Below are 21,403 nucleotides of genomic sequence, written 5' to 3'. Positions count from 1 at the left end.
AGGCAAATATTTCAAATATTTACAGTGCGAACCACTTTAATTTTCCAAGACTTCTGCAATTCACCCTGGCATGCTGGATATCATCTTCTCGGCCAAATCGCAATTGCTGGCAACCCATTCTTATCTAATAAGTGCTTGAAGTTTATCACAATTTCTGTGTTTGTTTGTCCACTCTTTTTGAGGATTGGCCGCAGGTTCTCAATGGGAGTTTGACTATGGACCCAAAATTTCAATGTTTAATTCCCTAAAGCCACTTAGTTATCACCTTTGCCTTGTGACATGCTGGAAAAAGCATTGCTCGTTGACAAATTGCTTCAGGATAGTTAGAAGTTGTTCTTGGAGGAGGTTTAGATACCACTTTTTATTCATGGCAGTGTTCTTAGGCAAAACAGCGAGACCGCTCCCTGGATGAAAAATAACCCCTCACATGAATGGTCTCGGGATGCTTTATTGTCGGTATGATACAAAACTCATGGTAGAGCTCACCTATACTTCTCTGGACAATCATTCTTCCAGATGTTCCAAACAGTCTGAAAGGGACTTCAGAGAAAATAACTTTACCTCAGTCCTCTGCAGTGCAATCCCTGTGCAGTTCTTTGTATTTGCATGTAGCCTGCCCATTTGGTGGGTCCACCTGATTGGCAGCACCTCTATCATTGGTTTTCAATAACTTTCCTTTAAGCTTTTGAGAGCCTCGGCTCATGTCCGGGACTCGGGCTTTTGACACTTTTGGGTTTTGCTCCAACCCCTTTTCTTTCATAATTAGCATCTATCAAGCAGGATTTGGCTCAGAAGCGGATATCCAGCATATTATTTGTCTAAACTTGCTCCATTTGTCATTAAGCTTAAAAACTAATGAAATGCTAATAATTGTACATTAGTATACCATAGAATCATCTGACTAAAAATCTAAACTCTGAAGCTGCAAACTTTGACACATTTAGTTTTTCGCGATAGCAAAACTTTTAGCCATGACGTAGCATCCTTCTAAGCAACTGCTCCCACTAGGACAGAATGATCACGTCCAGTTTTGGTAAAGACAGACAGACTGGTTTAGTATAAATAGACTTTATTGAAGCGGGCACCTCCACATTGAGGCCGATGTTTGGGACTACAGATGTACTAGTTGTAACATTTCACAACTTCTATAAAGGAATGTCAACAGTTACAACGGTCATCATGCATAACATGTTCTGATCACGTTTCATAAGCGGATTCAGTCATTTCTAGTGAAATGCTTATAACATCGTTATATATAGAACTACTTCCAATAAACTGCAAAAAACATTGATCGACGTTTCCAGTACGAGCTACAGTGTCAACACAAAGGGGAGCCATAAATGTTTCATTTATGAAAGAACGTAATATTGACTGTAATGAAAGAAGAAAAATTAAAAAGCTTTCAGATCAAGGCCATCACTGATCCATCACAAAAAAGGTACAAATTTATCAGTCCGCATTCTCAACTCAAAACTTGTAAGTGCTCAGTACTGGGAGTACTCCTTTGTCTGAAGTTTGGCAATGATTCTTTCCAACTGCCTCTTGGCCTCACACTGCGGGAAGTTGCTCATGTCGTAGTATTGCACAGCAATTTTCACCAACCTAAAATAGTAGAGAAAACAAAATATAAAAACAGGGTAAATCGCATAAATCTCTAGGGAAACATAAAAAACACAAAGATTCCCATTTGTAGAACTTCCTCCTTGAGAGAAGCTGCACCAAATGAGTTAATAAGTCCATTCACCTACAACCTCACTGATAAGATCATAGGGCGCCGTTGGGTTGCCATGGCAGCCTGGGGGCATATTAACTTATTCCACAAGACTCCTGCTCAATTCGCAACCTGATTCGTGGGTTGGTGAATCAGCCAACCCAAACAACCAATCACGGTGAATCAGCCAACCCAAACAACCAATCAGGGTGCTGGAATTGTGAATCAGCCAACCCAAACAACCAATCAAGTTGTGAATCGAGCAGAAGTCTTGTGGAATAAGTTAATATGCAGCCTGGGGCCATACAGCGATGCCTATGTAGCCCTGCTTGTGGCAGTGCATAATAGGTAAAAGGTAAGAAGTTCAATATACTGCAATACAGTTAATAAAAACTAAAAAGTAAAAAAATTCTAGCCAAGTTTAAAAAAAAGTAACAAAATTTGTTTTGCCACATCCAAAAATGTTTGAACTATTAAATTATTTGCCCCAGTTAACACCATTGAAAAGAATTGCGCTTTTAGTCACTCACCTCTTTAAAAAGTATGGGTTATCATCACTTTTTATTTTTTTACATATGTACCAATAAAAACTTCAGCTCACCCTGCAAAAAGCCCCCACAGAGCTCCATCAACAGAAAAATTCCAGTTATTAGAATATGAATTGACAAAGATTTTTTTTTAACTTTATTTTTAAAAGTAGTAAAAAAATATTTTAAAAAGTGATATAAGTTTAGTATTTCCGTAATCGTACTGACCTGCAGCATAGAGGTAACGAGTCATTTTTACTGCACCATGAATGCCGTAAAAATGTTATCTAAATGGCACAAATTGCATTTTTTCTGTAGATTACAATAAGGCACATTAAATGGTACTATTAAAAAACACAACTTGCAACCAAATAAAAAAACTTTAGTCAGTGTGAAATAAAGAGAAAAAAAAGTTATGGTTCTTGAAAGTTGGGGATAAACAAAAAACAAAAATGGCTCAGGCGTGAAGGGTTAAGGCAAAACATTTCTTTTATTCCGCCGTTAGATTACTATTTTTTGCTTAATGTAGCGACTAATCTCACCAGAATGAATAATCAGAACTGGATTGGTTGGAAGCGCAACTGTTCAAATGGGAACCTACAAACAGGGAGCATATCTGTGATAACCCTTTCTATTACCCTGGCAAGTTACCGCAAGGGTCAGATGTTACACGGTTGTGAATACAATTAGTAATAATGATCATTTCCACCTTCCTGGAAGGGATTTAGTTGCCTTGTGAAAACCTGACGTGAAAAGCTTGAAACTCACCATTCTGGCTTTATGTCTGTGCACGTGCGGATGTAATTCTTGGTTGTAAGGACAAATTCGTTATACAGGACCCACTCGGGCTTGTGGTCCAGAACCGTAGAAGGATGTAACTGCACAACTTGGTTGTCTTTCACGGTCAGATAATGGCCGGTTCTTTCCAAATGTGCCACCTTATGAGAGAAGATAAATCCAGCTCTTAGAACGGAGGGGATTATAATTCTTACAAAGCCGGTCAATAAAAAGTTACACGAAGATAGTAAACAGTTTATTTACACTTCATTGCTCAAGGGCATAGACGAATCTCTCCAGTCAATAATCGGAAGACTTATACAGCTGCAGAGATGGCGACAATGAACACCGTAAATTAAAACCATAATGCCACGGCTGCTGAGCGCCAGAGAGGACACACTGGACTGCTGTTAAAGGGAGATTCCAATCATCTTATTGCTAGGATATGCCATTGCTTAATTATTGGTCTGACATCTAGGGCCATCAGGGATTATGAGAATGAAGGGGGCGCAGCACTGATTGGGTCTGCCGTAAAGGGCCTGCAGCTCTAAGACTGTTTCTGTCCCACCCTCCGATGATATCAATAGCCGCAGTCCATGCAGGACAGCAGTAATGTTGCATGCAACATTTGCGAATGCACTGCGAAATTGAAGGTTAAAATCAATTATAGATGTGGGAAAGGCTGGAAGGTGGGGTTGTGGATTTTTTTTTTTGCACAGATGATCCACAGTGCATCTGCGAGGAAAAAACAAATAATCCGCAATCTCCCACAGGCTATTAAAAATCAAATCCGCGATCACTTGCAGTGCAGGAATCTGCACGTGCCTTTGATATGAGGCCTTAGGCCTCAAGTCCACGGGCCTGTACGGTTTCGCTGTGCAGAATCCTGTAGCAGATTCCACCTGGCCCGCAGACATGAGGCCAGAAAATACATGATAGTCAACTGTCCAGACGCTGCGAGGCTCTCCTCCGTGCAGGCCGGATCTGCTTTTCTTCTGCGCGGCGGGTGCGCTCAGGACTCCAGCGGGGTTTTTTTTTTGTTGTTTTAAACTCCTGCTTTCCTGCAGTGACATCTGCGTCTGTGCCGTAGATACGGACAGCTTCCATTGGCTTCAATGGAAGCTGCGGGGGCCATCCGTGTGGGAAATCTGCCACAAAACAAAAGCATGCTGTAGGCGTTTTCCCGCGCATGCGATCCACACGCCGGGAAAAAAAAAAAAAGACATCCACAGGTATTTAATTACCATCAGGTACCCAATGATTCCCTATGGGTATGGATCATAAATGTTTTGTTTATCCATTTATGCCGTGGACATGAGGCCTCAGGCTAGGTGGACACTAGCATAATTTGGAACTGTGTGCAGTCCATGAAATTACATGTACAGCACATGGTCCTATTTTAGGCTTGAGGCCATACATGTACATGTTTTTTTCACTCGCAGCACGTCCTATTCCTGTCCGCTTCATGGAGGAGAAATAGGACGTGCATGTAAACATGCTGTCTGATGCAAGGTGCACCGAAGTCCCTTGGGCACAACTCATAGTTGCAGCTATTGTGCAGCTACCACAAGTGTTATGACAGGATCAAACTGCCTGTAAGTACTGCTCAATTGCTCATAAACTGCGTTTTATCATACTTCTGCAAGGGCCACTTACTATGCTGTTGGTGGTTATTGCTAATGGTCAACAAGCTTGATATCAAGACAGGCCTGAGCATCTACACTGCATGACCATGGCATTAGGAACAGCTGGCACGTGACATCTTGTGATAGTAACGCGGTACCACATGATGGCCGTGTAATGATCTGCTCTTAGGTAACATACTGACCTCTCTTCTGCACAACAGAAGGCAACATTTGTCAGTTATAGGTAAATGTGGTGACTTAAGTGACTGACAGTGGGCAGACTTGTTGGTGACCGGAGGTCTGGAGCCAGTATGTCTGAAACAGTCGTAATTGTAGACTGTTCTTAAACTACGATATCAAGAGTGTATCAAGACTGGGTGAACCATGGACAGACATCAGACAGATGATCACAAAGCCTAGAGGCACTCATTAGGTTGCATGTCTGGTATCTCAGCAATGACCCAACCAACTGACCCAACAGTGGGTAAAAGTTGGACAAATTCCCACAATGACCATTTACCGTACCTTGTGTCAACTTGGGGTTCAATTGCCAAAGACATTCAAACCCGGCGTCGTCATCACCACCACCACCTCACATGGGCCTAGGAAAGATGTCAATGAACATTGGCCACATGGCAGAAAGTCGTCTGGAGAGACAAGTCCCATTCCCAGCTGAACCATACAATTGGCTGGGTCTGCATGTGATGTGAACAGCATGAAGCCAAATTCCATGGGTGTACCACAGTGGTTCAACAGGTTAGTGGTGGCTGTGTCATGGTCTGGGGAGTATTTTATTTGCATGGCCTAGGATCATTTGTTATACCACATTTCTTGCCAGGTGAACCCTACAGGGGCCTGTTAGCTGACCCTCTGCCCCCATATCTTCAGAAAGTCCTCAACAACCACAGTGCCATCTTTCAACAGGACAATGAACCATGTCATTGAGCTCGGCTCACGACAAATTCTCCAAACTCAGCGGCTTGTAACCCCATTGAACATGTCTGGATATGTTGGAACGGGCTGCAAAATCTGCTCCAATTTATCAGCAAAATGTGCACCAAGTGACGGAGCTGCTGCAATGGGCACGGTTCAAGTTGAGCATGAAGGATGTTGTTCCCCACCTTGTGGATTCTGACATCTAAAAGCAGCGTTTGCCCAAAAAGGCGGACCAACCCGTTACGGAGTTCCTAATGCAGTGATCATTCAGCATATAATGCCATGAGACTTACTTTCTCATTACTGTACACTGCCTGATGTAAAGGCTACACTTCCCAGAATGTAAATGACCAAAACACAGACCATGACTGAGCTTGCAAGGAATGCTGGGGGATTTGTGATTGGGCTAGGATATAGGATACAATTTAGGATTAGTACAAGACAGGTGATCAAAGTTATTTAAGTTTTCATATAGTTTCATTTTAAATGGCATTCAATGGTGGATACATGCTTCAAGAGTTTAAACTACACATTAGCAAATTAGCACAATAACCAGATAATCCAGATGTGTCAACGTCCTCGATGCAAGGAAACTGAACCAAAGGAGCCTTTCATGGATAATCCCCAGTGGTCTAGAGACAAGCAGGCAGATACATTTCTATGCAGGCAATATTTCTCTAAATCGGAGGTGACACACTTGACAATGCGCCATATGTTTGATCATTTCATCTAACACAAGAGGCTTTTAAAAAAAAAATAAAAAATCAAAACAAGAACACGAGTCAACAAGCGCATCAGGAGTTAATTTCCTCATATCACAGATCAGTAGGGAGGCCACAATCCATTTATGTGGAGTTAATTGCTTGTACTTTCTCAAGTCCCTCTAGTTCTCACACATGAATTCCAGAAAGACCTTGTTATATGATTTTAGCGACTCTCATAACCGTTTATGCAATTTATTTCCCATCTGAGCTCAACCTCAAAGGCAAGAATTTAAAAAGTTCCCTTTTTTTATTTTCCGCACGCTGAAAACGTACCTGCATAAAATAGCCGGTAACCAAAGCTTTTCTGATATTAATGTAATAATCGCGGCTTGTGAAGTCTGTGCTTCTACGTGGCAAGTTAAACCTGTCCATGATTCGTGACAGCTGCTGCCGTACATTGTCTGCAGACATCAGGGACCTGTAGTTAATGAAGTTGTCATAACACCACTGAGACGACTCGTGATCTGGTGGAGGAAGAAGATTCAGACAGATCAGAAAACAGCTCAAGTAGTCGGCCAAATGACTTTCCATTTGGTGTCAGAAAACCATTGTGGCTCATGGTAACAAAGTGAATACAGCATTGTGGTTTTAAGTCACAGATGAGGGGGTATAAGATGCATGTATAATTCTTACGCCCCCATCCACATTAGACTATTTTCTCAATTCTCTGATTTGGGCAGGACTGGACTACTCTTGCATGTGTATGGAAACCCCTCAACTTTCGCCTGACTATGTTGGGGAAAAATAGGATTGGGCATGCTGAATTTTAACGCTTGACCTCCCTGGAGACAAGTCGACTTTTGGCAGAAGCTTTCCAAGGATCTAAAACACATGCATGCTCAGACTAAGGCCCAATGTCCATGGGCGGATCTGAGTTGCGGAATCCATGCGGAAGGTCCGCAAATCAAGTTGCCCATAGGGAAGTATGGGCGTCCGCACATGAATTAAAAGCATGCAAATTTGTTTTGCGGACCTTTTGGTCCGGAAAACAAATCGCAGCATGCTCAATTTCAGTGCGGTTCCCGCACGGACGGCTTCCATTGAGGTCAATAGAAGCCATTCGATCCGCGGAAAAGCAGGAGTTTAAAACACAAGAAAAGACAAACTCCACTGTGCATGTGTGCTTCCGCACATATCCACAGTGAAGATGATAGAAGACCTGGATGGGTAAGTAGTGTCTTCGGCTGCGGGCAGGGTCAGATTGCGCTGTGGGCTCCGACATGCAGAATCCGATCCACCCCGTGGACATGAGACCTTAGGGTCCTTTTGCACAGAATGACCGTTGGGCACTTAAAGGGATTGTCCACTTAAAAGTAACTTTTTCAATACAGCCAAATAGGTTAAAAACAAATACTACTTAGCCATCCTTAGTGCTGATGATGCAGCACTGCAATTTACCCAGCCTCTGTTGCGAGTGCAAGACAGCGGACTACCAATCAGAGGCTGCAGAGTCACTGCCTTTTCCCCTGGCATCGGCGCTCACATCCTGAATACCATGATGCCAGGAGTTCTGAAAGGTGATGTTGAAGCCTCTAAATTGGCAGACAGCAATCCCCTGACTTCCACGGTCATCGACCGGGTGAACCATGAATCTGCAGCACTGGATCATAAGTGCTGAGAAGAGGTAAAGGCCCATTTAGACACAGCGATTATCGCTCAAAAGACGTCTTTTGAGCGATAATCGTTGTGTGTAAATGTGCGCCCATTGTGCAGATTTTGTTAAGCCGTAGCTCATCGTTGTCTTTCAGCGTGCTGAAAGACGAAGATGAGCCTTATCAGGGATTTACAGCGGGATACAACTGATACTAGCTCCCTGATAACAGGCTCGGTATGAAGAACAGAGCGGTCTATCTCTGTTCTCCATACCCGGCACGGGGCGCTCGGCTGTATAACAGCCGGGCTCTCTGTGCAGAAAACATCTGGATGTAGAAGATAAGTAGAGACACCCCGCTTTTCTTCAGCATCCTCCACTCCGAGCGCCCAGCTGTATAACAGCCGGGCGCTGGAGTGGGGGGAACAGCTATATGCAGAAGACAAGCGGGGACACCCCGTTTGTATTCTGCATCCTCCACTCCCAGTGCTCGGCTGTATAACAGCCGGGCGCTGGAGTGGGGGAACAGCTGGATGCAGAAGACAAGCGGGATTTCCTTCAGACAAGTAATCATCTATGCTCCTACAGGAGGCAAGAACCCACTTCCACTGCAGAGTCCAAAACTTTGGACATCTAGACCTTTACATCATGTCTGTATATGTAGTGCGCACATTTAATACCAAATGCCACTCACTCTGTTTGAAAGCGTGGTAGACGTTCAGCAGCGTCAGATGATCGCCATCTATGTGGGCAAACCTCATCTTGGATTCATCTGCAGCTTTCTTGACTTCCGTAGGTCGAATAAAACACTGTGGGACTAAACAAGGTTGGTATGGGCCCAACACAAATGCCCATATCGATGAGTCACGCATTCACTGACAGAGGAACAAGGCCTAGCTAGGTCAGTTCACAGAGCATAGGGCAGGGCAGGATGGACCTCCAACTGCATCTCGGGCTGTACACTACCTTTCTTTGGTACATCAACACCTAACCCCATCTGTAAGACAAGAGGGTTTCAAAACTACAAAGCAATCTGATTATACTGTCTAGAACTTATTGATGTGTATAGCACCACGACAGCCATTAAGTGAGCAAAAAAAGGTCTAAAATAGAACGACCTAGAGAGGCTGCCTTCAAGCACGACCTAAGGCGATAGGATAGAAAACGCTGGGACAACGTGTGTTTGCTTTCCTCTCAAAATGCAGTCTTCCTGTCGGCTAATTCTGTGCAATTCTATCAAGAAACGTAGATCTCTGCGGAGGTGGTGGCAGCAGCAGCGGAACGTCCTAAAGTGACCCTCCGGGTCTGGGCAGCCAAAGATGGCCGCACCACTTCTCTGCCCACCCGAGGCTTACTGTGTGTATTAGTATGTACTGCTAGTCCAAGACACTGCATGCTGCTCAGAATCGCCAGCCAAAGCAGGTGTAGCGTCTTAGACTACCAATGCATACTAATGCACAATGTGCCCAAGGTAGTCTGAGAAGCAGTGCGACCTTCTTTCTGCAAGCCTGGAGGGTTGCTTTATATGGGTTGCACATTTTAGAAACCCCATTTTTTTCTACCTTATTAGGCAATCCACAAGAGATCTCGCTCTGGAGGACCTCTCCTGTCCTGCATTACATACACAACGCATTCATTTTAATGAAAACTGTGTAATGCTTCATTTTTCCTGTGGTGGTGCAGTAAAAAAAAAAAAAAAAACATTTACTGCCAGGTTTCTCCCAGCTCATCGATGGGGGTCCCTAGAGGGACCACTGAAATATGATTATTGTCAAGGGACCTCTCTCACAGATCAGGACTTTCAAACAGGTGATCCCCTTTAAAAGGAGCAGCTACTAATCAATCATCATCAAGACAACTGCATGTGACTGTTGAATACTGGGGCAGAGTACTATTTAAAATGTGACAATTTAGGCAAAAACCGTCTTCTAGAACTTGCACTTAAAAGGTTTTAGGTTGCGATTTCGACCTGTAAAACAGCTCAGATATTTTGTGCGATTTTCTTGCAATTTCCATGATTTTTGAGATTTTCACCTGTCTTTCACCTTAACTGTCCCTATGGTTGCATGTGTTAAAAACCGACCGCACTCACATCAAGTGCAAATTTTTTTTTTTTTACGCACACCCATTGACTCGATTGGGCAATTCGTGTCCAAACATCAGACCAAAAAACTCAAAACTTTGACTCTCCCTCAAAGTGAAAAATAATATATATGAACCTCTCCATTCTCATTAAATGTGTTCTATTTCTGCGCAATTTTCTTGGACTAAAAACTGCACGGAAAAATTGCCAGTGTGAATACGGCCTTTCTGCCGCATAAACGTTTATTATTAAAGAGAATGGGATTAATGCAAATTCTGAAAAAAAAAACCCGCTGCCGACTTTCTGCTGTAACTGTACTGCCACTATATCCTGCTGTTTTGATTAGTTTCGCAACGTGTGAATGCACTGTGTTTTCTTCAATTTTGCAGAAAAGGGGCGTGACATGAGTGCTGCAAAACCTTTAAAACGTATAAACAGGCTAGACTGTCTAAAGATGCACATGATTTATCAGCCAGCATGAGCCACAGTGATAAATCTGTCACATTTTAAAGACTGTGTCTTAAGTTTGCACTGTCTATTAGAGAGAATTAGTAAATCTCCTCCACTGTATGTAAAAACTAAAAAAAGTGTTATAAACCATTAATATCCTAGTGGTAGCCCAGGACCTAATAAGTAGGTGATTACTGTATTCCTTTACATGCGGGTCAACGACTGACATTCTATATAGGAATCTAAGAAGTTATTTCAGCACCAACTTTAGAGATCCCTGAGATCTTCTCACAAGGAGAAGCTGTAAGTACATTTCCAAAGAGCAGGGCTATCAGAGAGACTGGCACCGAGCACCACAGTACAAAAAGTTTACATTAGCAATCGCAACTAGCTAACAAAGAAAGTGTCATTTGTGGATAGGAAGAATTATGAATATTCCCACTAAGCTACTACCACCTCCGCAGAAGAAGCTGAGAAAAATATAGACTCTCTGCCCTGCCCGTCTGCTCTGAGTCTGAATCATCTGAAAGCTCTATAAAAAAAAATAAAAAAAATTAATAAATGAGCACAAACATCTATGGAATAAAATATGATTCACTTTGAGAACTTTTTCGATATTGTCCCAAAGTTAGTTATGACTCATTTCAAAGCATCAACAAAATAATAGACCATAAAAACTCTAAAATGAAGTGTCAGACTTGCCCATGGTAACCGAACAGATCCGCTCAGGTTCCAATTTGCTGCTAAGAAATGAAAGCTGTAATGTAATTGGTTTCCATGGGCAACGCTGACTTTTTTTTGGAATGTTTTCATGTGTAGGGTCCTTATTTTCAAATACAAGTAGCCTAAGCTCTTTGCTCTAGTTACTTCGTTATCAGCTGCTCAGCAAGCTAGTCACATTCCATTAAGATATAGGTTAAAATGTAAGTACACCACTTAAAAAAAGCCGAAACAGTAAGAAAAAAAAACGTACGTGGAAAAGCTCCTGTATTAATGAAAATATAAAACCAAGTCTTGTGACGAGTGCGACAAACTGGCCTTACACATAGGATAACTGTTGGCTGGGCCTTTCTTCAGCTGATATTCATATCAGGCACGGGTCTACAGAACTGTGCAAAAGTTTTAGGCAGGTGTAGAAAAAATGCTGCGAAGTAAGAATGACAAAAACGATTACCCCTTCTATTTTTGAAAGCAAAGAAAATGGAAAGTGAATGAACAAATGTGAAATCTAAATCCCATCAATATTTGGTGCAATCACCTTTTGCATTCAAAACTGCATCAATCCTTCTAGGCACACTTTCACAGTTGAGGATTTTAGTCAGGTGTAAGATTACAAAATTATACCAAACAGATGATAATGATCATCATTTTCATAAGTAGGATGAAATAGTCATTAATGGAAACAGCTGTGTGGGAGGCTTAAAACTGGGTGAGGAACGGCCAAACTCTGCTGAAAAGGGGAGGCTGTGGAAGACAGTTTCATGTCACAGGTCATACACCATGGCAAGACTGAGCACAGCAATGAGACACAAGGTAGTTATACTGCAAGGTCTCTCCCAGGCAAATATCTAACAGCTTTTCTGGGGTTTCAATAGGTGCGGTTCAAGCTCTTTTGAAGAAGCACAAGGAAACAGGCAATATTGAGGACCACAGACGCAGTGGTCAGTCAAGGAAACTCAGTGCAGCAGATGAAAGACACATCATGCTTACTTCCCTTCCAAATCGGAAGATGTTTAGCAGTAGCATCAGCTTAGAACTGGCAGAAACCAGTGGGACCCGGGTACACCTATCTACTGTTCGGTGAAGTCTGACCAGAAGAGTTCTTCATTAAAGAATTGTATCCAAAAAGCCATATGTTCAACGGAGAAACCAGGCCAAGTGATCACTTTGGAGCATTTTTTCCACACTTGCCTAAAACTTTTGCACAGTACTGGATATTATAGACGTTGTTCAAGAATGTAATACATGAAAATACCTGCCGGAAGTATTAGAAATGTAACAGACCAGGCATTCCACACCTGTCCCCAATGCAGCGCCGATGCTCTGGTGGTTCCCATCGGTCTTGGCTTACTTTTCCTGTGTCATACTTAGCTTTTTAAACAAGCTGAATTGTCAAACAAATGTAATGAGCACCAAACAACATGTACGGCAATCACTGCTCGTTTAATTTTTTTTTTCATTATACTGGCCGGTTGGACAACCTTTTCACACGAGGAGATCTTCCACCAATCAGTGAGTATGTTTATGCTTGCATAAACAAGCCAATCAGCCAATGAACAAGCAAACGCTCGTTTATTGGCCATTTGCCCTTTTACATGGCCGATTGTCTGATAAATGAGGGTTTGGCGGAACATTTGGGCCGGATAACCGGCTCCGTGTAAAAGGACTATTATGCATGACCAGTAGCAGCAGTCACTTAAGTAGAACACATCATCGCTACGGGAAAAGTAAACCGGGACCACCACAGCATTGGCTTGGTCAGTAACTAGTGGATGGTTTGTTACTTTAACCACCTATACCTCAGGCACTACATTGCACTCTCTGACAACGCCTTTAACAGTTAGAGGGGGATAACGCTGGACAAACATGTCTGATGGCAGACATTGAGGGAAGTGCACCAACAGCTATAATGTGTATGGCCAGCTTTGTTCTATAACCCAGTATACCTTACGTAAAGGGCAAGAAAAAGAAAGCTGCATGCAAAGGCGAACAAGTCTATTAACTAGGTTGCCATCAGCCAATTCTACCCAAATACATGGACCACATTATACTATGATGAGACTGCAGCACAGTACACATCAGTCTCTTTCCAAAGTGGAAGTTGTCATTGGAGCAGAGAAAATTTTTACTTATTGGTCCATACAACCCCATATGTAGAAGTCTGCCACCTGGAACCATAAGCCATTCTTAAGGGGTTATTTCCTTTGCATGTGCCCTGCTATTACCTGACAACATAGCAGTTATGGATAGGATCTCATTAGAACAGTTGTAGTCACAACTGGCAATAACCATCTTGGCAAGCTGGGGGTCCAGGGGAAATTCTGCCATCATAGATCCCAATTCAGTCAGGTCACCATCATCATTTAAGGCAGCGAGGTAATTCAGCAACTCCAGAGCACGCATCAGTGTTTCAGGGGCTATGTATGGCAGGAAAAAGGAAAAAATATAGTGGCATGAAGTAAAGGTAACAAATTAACCCATAAAAGACAGCAACAGTGAAGAAGAATTCACCAATTTTTACAATTTAGATGTATGTTGTTACAAAGCAGAAGCCAGTTACACTATTAGTAACTTTACAGGACTTGTGCCCTTCAAATTAGGGCTTTAATATATATTGAGTTATCAAACCCAAACTAATGGGCTCAATGAAGTGGTCAGGGATCTCTCTTCAATATGGGCCACAAAGAAGTATTTCATTCAACACGCATCAAAGCCAAAAAAGTTCAATCGGAGGGAGAGGTATGTGGCAAACCGTGTGATATGGGGAATTGGTCCTGCTTGTGACAAACCTACACATGGGAGGAGAAGGGTTAATAAACTACTATAGTGGAGAATAGCAGATTTGTAGATTGTGGCAATAGCCAGCTATAAGGGTGATATTTGTATATGAACAGATGTTTGCAGATCTGCTCTGAGCAGTCAACTGTTCTCGTCAGTATTACACTTCCCAGCTGAAACTTTAATAGATGTGTTCGTTTTATATGGCTAATGGCAAAAATCTTAATTAAGCACGATGTAAAGGAACACAGAGAACTGTGTGTTCCTTTACTACATGGTGAAATTAATAAGTAATCCTTACATTATACAGAAGGCGGGAATGAATAAGTGGACTGATCATGTAAAACATTAAAGCCCCACTGAGAAAAATTACTGGCGCTTCTCTTAACGAAAACCAGTAAGCCGGTATTTGTATCAGCTCAATACCTGGTGGATCCATGAAGTCAAAATGTACCAAGTCATCAATACCAAGCTTTTTCAGCTGCAACACAACAGAACCCAAATTGGATCTCAAAATCTCAGGGTACGTGTTGTCCTAATAAAGAGAAAAATTGAAAATTTATGTTAAAAAAAGCAATGAAATATATCTATAAATGTGTTGTCGCATCATGTTCATTTTAATGGACCAGTCTTAAATCGTTGTGTGTGTGGACCAAGATGATTCAGTAGGAATGCCCCATGCACAATATTAAAAGACGTTTTCCTACAATTGACATTTATTACCTACCCACAGGATAGTTAGTAAAATGTCTGATCGTTAAGGGTCCCACTGCTGGGATCCCCAACCAATTCCTAGAACAGGGGTCCCGAGGCCCTATTCCTCTTCACTGCACAACCACATCAGGGAGGATTTTAAATAGAGCTGTGGCCAAGTAGGCATAGACAGATAGCCAAGTGCTAAATATACTGTGCTTGGTCCTGGGCTTTAATACCGGCCGATAGTAAATATAGGATGTGGGATTAAAGCTCGTACAATCTATCAGGAGCAGATTGGCTATGCCTGACAGCCGTGCACCCAAAGACCTAAAAGACGACAGAAGCTGTTTAACAGATTGTGCCTTCTCTTTTAGAAGTTACATAGCGCTATGTAGAGAATGCAGGAAGCAGCACTGCCGTGATCGCCAGTGACCCCCCTGCATATTAGAGCAGAGCTGCAGAGTCTTAGCAGACCCCTCCCCTGACCAGCTCTCACAGCAACTACTGTCACAATAGAGGAATGTTTTCCCCTGTAACTGGGGTTCCTATGGATGCTCCTGTTACAGTGGAAAAGTGTGAAATTTAAAATAAAATAAATAAATAAATGTGAATGTTCCCCAAAGGTCTTATAGGATATCATGGGGACATAGATACATAGATATGGAGAAAAGTAAAAAAAAAAAAGTTTCAATTATTAACCCTTTCCAGTCCAATGTCGGGCCTGCCCCGACATCATCATTTTCCTCCACAGCTCCGATGTCGGGGCAGGCCCGACACTGCAGTGCAGGAGTGGATCTGCACCCGATCGTCAGACACATCGGGTGCAGATACACTCCTGCACTGGTCCTCATTGAGGACCCCCGAGGAGAAGGCAGAAAGGGTTTTTAACCCTTTCTGCCCACTGCTTTACACATTACATAGCGCTCAATTAGCGCTATGCAATGCATAGATTCCGGCCGGCGATCATGTGACCGCCGGTGTTACCTGACCCCCGGCGGTCACATGAACGCCGAGCTGGGAGCCTGCACCGTGCAAGGACCTGCTTACCTGACCGGCGTCTTGTGCATTCTCCTTCTGTCTCCCGACCCGGCGATCATGTGACCGCCAGGTGTCACCTGACCCCAGCGGTCACATGATCGCCGAGCCGGGAGGCAGAAGGAGAATGCACAAGACGCCGGTCAGGTAAGCAGGTCCCTCCCTGCACCCTCCTGAACTCTGTCAGATCAGGAGGGTGCAGGGAAAATGTATTTTTTCTCACCCATTCTCCCAGCTCCAATTTATTTGGAGCTGGGGAGAATGGGTGAGAAAAAATAAATGGATTGGAAAGGGTTAATATGCGATAGTGGGGTGGGGGGAGAGAAACAAACTTCAAAAATAAATTGGCAGGCCAGGAAAAAAAACAGCCATAAAACCACCACATGGCTAAAAAGTGTCTGGTCCTTTAGGACCAAAACACACTGGATCTTGGAGCCCTTAAACCACTTAAAGACCAAAGTTATTCCCTTATCCACAGAATAGATAGCTTTATGCTGAAAAATGGTTTACCCATAATGGACACTTTAATAATGAATGCTTAAACCTCAAAACTGATATGCAAGTCCGTACAGGGGATGATTACCTGGTATTTTACTTTCCTCAGCTCTTTCTGCCTGGCTGCTTTTTAGCAAAGCAAAGTGAAAAAAATAAATAAAAACACAACATACCTGCATTTCTGTTTTGTATGCTTTCTCTGTGTAAAGTCTGAAGCATTTGCCAGGCCTGGTACGACCAGCACGACCTGCTCTTTGCTGCGCAGAAGCCTTGCTGATAGCGGTAACCAGAAGAGACTCTACTCGAATTCGAGGGTTATATACCTATTCAGCACAGGCGAATAAATAAAGCCGCATTAAAAATACATTGAGAGAACATTATTAAAATAAAACCACTAGTCATGGCAGCTGTGATTGTCCTACATCACTAGGGACAATATTTGACATACCTTTTGCTTAGCAAATCCAGGATCGATCACAAACACAACTCCATCAATTGTTAATGAGGTCTCTGCAATGTTAGTGGATACCACAACCTAAAAAGTTACAAGAGGAAACTTAGAAAAAAGGAAATCAAACAAAGGCGGAAAATGCTTATGTTTCATACAAAACTTTACTAAAGCAAACATTCGTGTATTAAGTGTACTTTTTATTTTTTTTAATTTTCAGTTTAACACCAACCACTGTAATTTTGCTTCTACATAAAGCAATGCGGCCACAAACTGCATTTAGTAAAAGGTGCAAACCTCTTGATAAACATGGTGCATTTTGCACCTGTAGAATGAATAGGCATGTTAACTCCATGTTAAGCTTTATAAAACTGGCCCACATCATTCCAAGTACCGTGCTTCCCCAAAAATAAGATCCTGTCTTCTATTAATTCTTGCCCCAAAAGAGGCACTAGGTCTCATTTTCAGAGGATGTCTTACCTAGCAGGCTCGGTCCAGGTCCTTTCCGCTGCTCTCTGGAGCCCCGCCACGCTTCTTGCAGCCCTCAGCAGCTCACAGAAGATCACTTCCTGGTTATGGGAATCCAGTCTCCAGGAAGCAATAGGTCTTGATTGGAGACGGGATTGCCAGTCAATGCAGCGTTCGACGAACCAATGCGATGGCTGTGATTGGTTCATCGAGCACTGAATTAATTGGTTCTTCGACGGCTGCTCAGCCAATCACAGTTGTCGCGCTATGGAGGCAGGATTTATGAATTGGCTGAGCCAATCAATGCAGCGCTCGATGAACCAATAACAGTAATCGCATTGGTTCATTGAGTGCTACATTGATTGGCTGAGCAACGCTTAAGAATTAATCAGAGCCACCGCTTCCTGGAGATGGGATTTATGAATCCCGTAACCAAGAAGTGATCTTATGTGGGCAGCAGAGGACTGCAAGAAGTGTGGCGGAGCTCCAGAGAGCAGCAGGAGGGACCTGGACCAAGGCTGCTAGGTAATGTTTTTTTATGTAATGCAGCTAGGGCTTATTTTCGGGAAACCCAAAATCAGCTTATACTCAGACTGGTGTAAATACATCAAGCTTAGTAAATGCTTGCCGTTGTATCAATGTGTTTCACCTGTACATTTGCAGAGCAGTGACAATAAGTCATAAAATACATGCAGTTAGGTTGCACACAGTGCCATGGGTCTTGTAGATATATAGCTGACAATACAGAAATACAGGCAAGCAACTTGTACGATGGGCTGCAAACAAAACCTGGGTGAGGTATGGATATTATTCTAGCGCTATTTTAGTACAGCTCAAGACTATCACAGCAAAAAAAGGGGAAAGGTAAAATATTAACTTATTAATATATCTATGCAGGAGTGGTATATCCTCAAACACACTGCAGTCTGAAGTACACTTTGCTGACTTATTTTAGCGCTAGTCAACCCCACAGATAATGAAGTGTCATGGCACATGCTCGACTGCTGCTCCATTCAAACTCCTCTTCATTGGGGTTGCACAATGAAGAGGAATGGTGGCCAAGATCATCATTCTAGTGGTTCATGGGGTGCCAGAAACCAATGGGCATTTATCACCTACTCTGTGGACAAGTGATAAATGCCCATTATGAGGAGAACCCCTTTATGTTCTAGGCTCCCTGTGCGCTTATACTTACTTTCCTTCCTATTGCGCCATTGGGTTTCTTGGGTGGAGGAGGTTCAAATATTCTCTGCTGTTGTTGGGGTGGAAGGGTAGAATATAGAGGGATGATTTTTATATCCCCAACTTCAGGGCCTAAGTCATCAATTTCTCGTTTTATCCTTTTACATGCTTCATCGATTTCCTAATAATAAAAAGAAACGTTACGATAGAAGGGGGAAAAAGAATTCAGGAAACTGCTAACACTTACATATAGCAAGTAAAGTCAAAGCTGCACACATTCAATCTTGTAGAGGTGGCCAACTTAGTTAGGATCGGCAATTAAACTAACTCAAATGGTATTATAATGAAAGGCTCCCATTGGAGGAATGTTACACATCCTGCTCACCTTTACAATTTACAACACCTCTGGGAGATAAATGAGCAATCAATAAGAAGTCTAAAGAGAACCTGACATGGCAGGCAGCTGTGATTTCGCATCTGTAGTCTAGCTATATAATCTGCCCTTTTTATTTTCGAAGTGACTGAATTTAAAGGAATATAGAAAACGCCCAAATATATATATTTCTAGAAGAGTTTGAGGATCATGCAGAAAATCATTCAGAGTGACCATACTGTGGGCACATTTATTCCCAGCTTACTTTTATCATTCATTTCTAGGTTTAATGTTTCATTTAATTCAAAGCCCCCATGATCCCCAAAACAGAAGAACAAATGTCCTTTTATTAGTTCTGCTAAATAGATGTCTGGGAGTATTACCATTAGAGATGAGCGAGTATACTCGCTAAGGCACATTACTCGAGCGAGTAGTGCCTTAGTCGAGCATCTGCCCGCTCGTCTCTAAAGATTCGGCTGCCGGCGCGGGTGACAGGTGAGTTGCGTAGGTGAGTAGGGAGGAGAGAGGGATCTCCCCTCCGTTCCTCCCCGCTCTTCCCCACCGGCAGCCGAATCTTTAGACACGAGCGGGCAGATACTCGACTAAGGCACTACTGGCTCGAGTAGTTAGCCTTAGCGAGTATACTCGCTCATCTCTAATCCCCATGCAAGAAAAACTAGCACTGCAGTCCCTTCATTATAAGGTCTTGGCTGCACCAATTAACAGGAATCTGAGTAATATACCATCACTTCCTATGATAATAGCCCTTAAATGGTCAGTTATCTTAAAGGGATTCTGTCCCCAGGTTTGAGCTCCGAGGCATGGAGGGGATGCCATGCAGGCTTTTCCCTGCCTGCATCTTGCATACTGACAGATCTCTCCCTTTTGTGTATAGGTAGAGTGCTGTCACCCTGCATGCTGCTAGAACTCCGCTCCTACTCAAACTTTACAAACCAGGTGACAGAATCCTGTTAATTTGTAGAACCGTAAAATGGAAAAATGCCAACATTAAGGACTAATAGTTGTAAGTTAGACACACAAACCTCTTGACCTGTAAGGAAAAGCAAAAGATCCCCTTCTTCCTCTTCACACATATGAATTTGAATAACTGTACGAATGGCTGCTTCTAGATAGTCCCTCTCGGGCTCCGGAGTGTAAAAGATTTCTACAGGATGCGTACGGCCAGGAATAGTGAGGAGAGGACAGCTATCAAAATAAATTTGGAACTTTCCTGCATCCAGAGTGGCGCTCATGACTATAACCTGTGAAAAGAAAATTTGACAAAAAAAACATTAAGAAATATTAAGGATCGGCTTCTGTTCACTAGGAGACAGAGTGGCATACACGGTCTAATAGGTTTTCATATCCAGTAGGGGAGCGGGCACTCGTAATAAGGTCTATAGTGCTGGCTCCTCTCTTGGATATGAAGCCTAGTAGACAGTGGAGGATGCACACTCATGCATCATAATAATCACATCTCTATATAAATAGGAATACTTTTTAAAAGGGGTGATCCAAGTTATATTTTTTTCAGTAAAAGTATGTTTCTCCATGCATATACTGTACTCAACTTTACTCACTCCTGCTGAGTTCTGTGCCGCAACTCCGGCTCTCCCCTTGGATGTTGCGATTACAATCTGCCAAAGCCCATTTATGGCTCGATCACTGAGCTCTGTTATTAACCGCAGTGCCTGTGATGTCCCGTAACCAGGCAGGACTGCAACCAGTACACAGAGCGGTGAGCACTGGTACGGGAGCAGCGAGAGGCGAATATAAGGATTTGTTATTTTATTGCATTGGGAACATATTTTTTGTTCAGTAACTCAGACCACCCCTTTAAGTAAACAAACAATAAATCACACCTACAGAGAGAACAGGAGGTAGGGTTACCTTTAAATCATTCCTTTGTCGAACAACCTCTTTTAAAACACCCATTAAAATATCTGTAGCTAAAGTTCTTTCGTGGGCCTCGTCCAGTATAACTACACCGTAGCGCTCCAACAAGGGGTCATTCATCGCCTCTCGGAGTAACATACCATCAGTCATGTATCTGGAGAGATAGATATTACATTACACTCAATTTCCAAACAACATGAAAATAGTCAACAAAACAGTGTAGATCCAAACATCCCCCAGTAAATTATCCACTAGCGGCATTAAACTGTACAGCTAGTGGTGTAATTATTAATTAACATAATTATACAGACCGCACAAAAGGAGTCCGATTACCTGCTGTCACCACACAAAGACAGTACTAAAGCTCTAATTAGCCATTCTGACTGAAATGGATCCAACAGAAATAGCTATGTTAGCTGTGGCTGAACCAAAGGCAGCAAAGATTCCATACACAGCTAGAAAAACTAAACGCAGAACTGTGAAAACTGATTGCTCTAGGCTCAAAAAGAGGCAGAAATGGTGAAATATAGTCTGAGATAACGTTACATATTCTCTGTAATCCACACTAAAAGACGTGCAAAGGTGACAGAATATTGGCACCAACGTCTCATCACAAATCTGTCACAAATTCACAGCTAAATCTGCATGTAGAGGTGGTTTGTTTTTCCACATGGAAACGGTCTTCATGGTGCAGGCGACATTTATAGGTCCTCATTCACCGTTTTTTTACCTGCATAAATCCGCTGATAAAACACGCGTAAAAAGTTTGTTTTTTATGTGCAACTTGAATTTCAGTGGTGGGTTTATAAGTTGGGGCTTTTTTCCAACTGAAGTGGACACACTCAGCA

The 21,403-nt window shown here is 42.6% G+C and overlaps 1 protein-coding gene across 1 annotated transcript in view; it reads right to left on the bottom strand.

The window, feature by feature from the left end:
- Positions 1 to 1,052: 1,052 nt before the first annotated feature.
- The window catches only part of DHX15 (DEAH-box helicase 15), a 39,381-nt gene continuing 19,030 nt past the window's right edge, over positions 1,053 to 21,403 (bottom strand). Inside the window, exons 4-14 of the mRNA XM_066573228.1 lie at positions 20,550 to 20,709; positions 19,703 to 19,921; positions 18,300 to 18,467; positions 16,637 to 16,723; positions 16,362 to 16,511; positions 14,389 to 14,497; positions 13,410 to 13,601; positions 8,626 to 8,748; positions 6,614 to 6,804; positions 3,007 to 3,176; positions 1,053 to 1,602 (exon numbers count right to left, since the gene is read on the bottom strand). Coding sequence (XP_066429325.1) covers positions 1,485 to 1,602; positions 3,007 to 3,176; positions 6,614 to 6,804; positions 8,626 to 8,748; positions 13,410 to 13,601; positions 14,389 to 14,497; positions 16,362 to 16,511; positions 16,637 to 16,723; positions 18,300 to 18,467; positions 19,703 to 19,921; positions 20,550 to 20,709 — 1,687 coding nt within the window. The 3' untranslated portion in view covers positions 1,053 to 1,484. The remainder of the gene's footprint in view (positions 1,603 to 3,006; positions 3,177 to 6,613; positions 6,805 to 8,625; positions 8,749 to 13,409; positions 13,602 to 14,388; positions 14,498 to 16,361; positions 16,512 to 16,636; positions 16,724 to 18,299; positions 18,468 to 19,702; positions 19,922 to 20,549; positions 20,710 to 21,403) is intronic.

This window comes from Eleutherodactylus coqui, chromosome 7 (genome assembly GCF_035609145.1).
Source record: "Eleutherodactylus coqui strain aEleCoq1 chromosome 7, aEleCoq1.hap1, whole genome shotgun sequence".
NCBI lineage: Eukaryota > Metazoa > Chordata > Amphibia > Anura > Eleutherodactylidae > Eleutherodactylus > Eleutherodactylus coqui.
The sequence above is the reverse complement of the archived record's forward strand: the minus strand, read 5'-3'. Positions and strand labels throughout refer to the sequence as shown.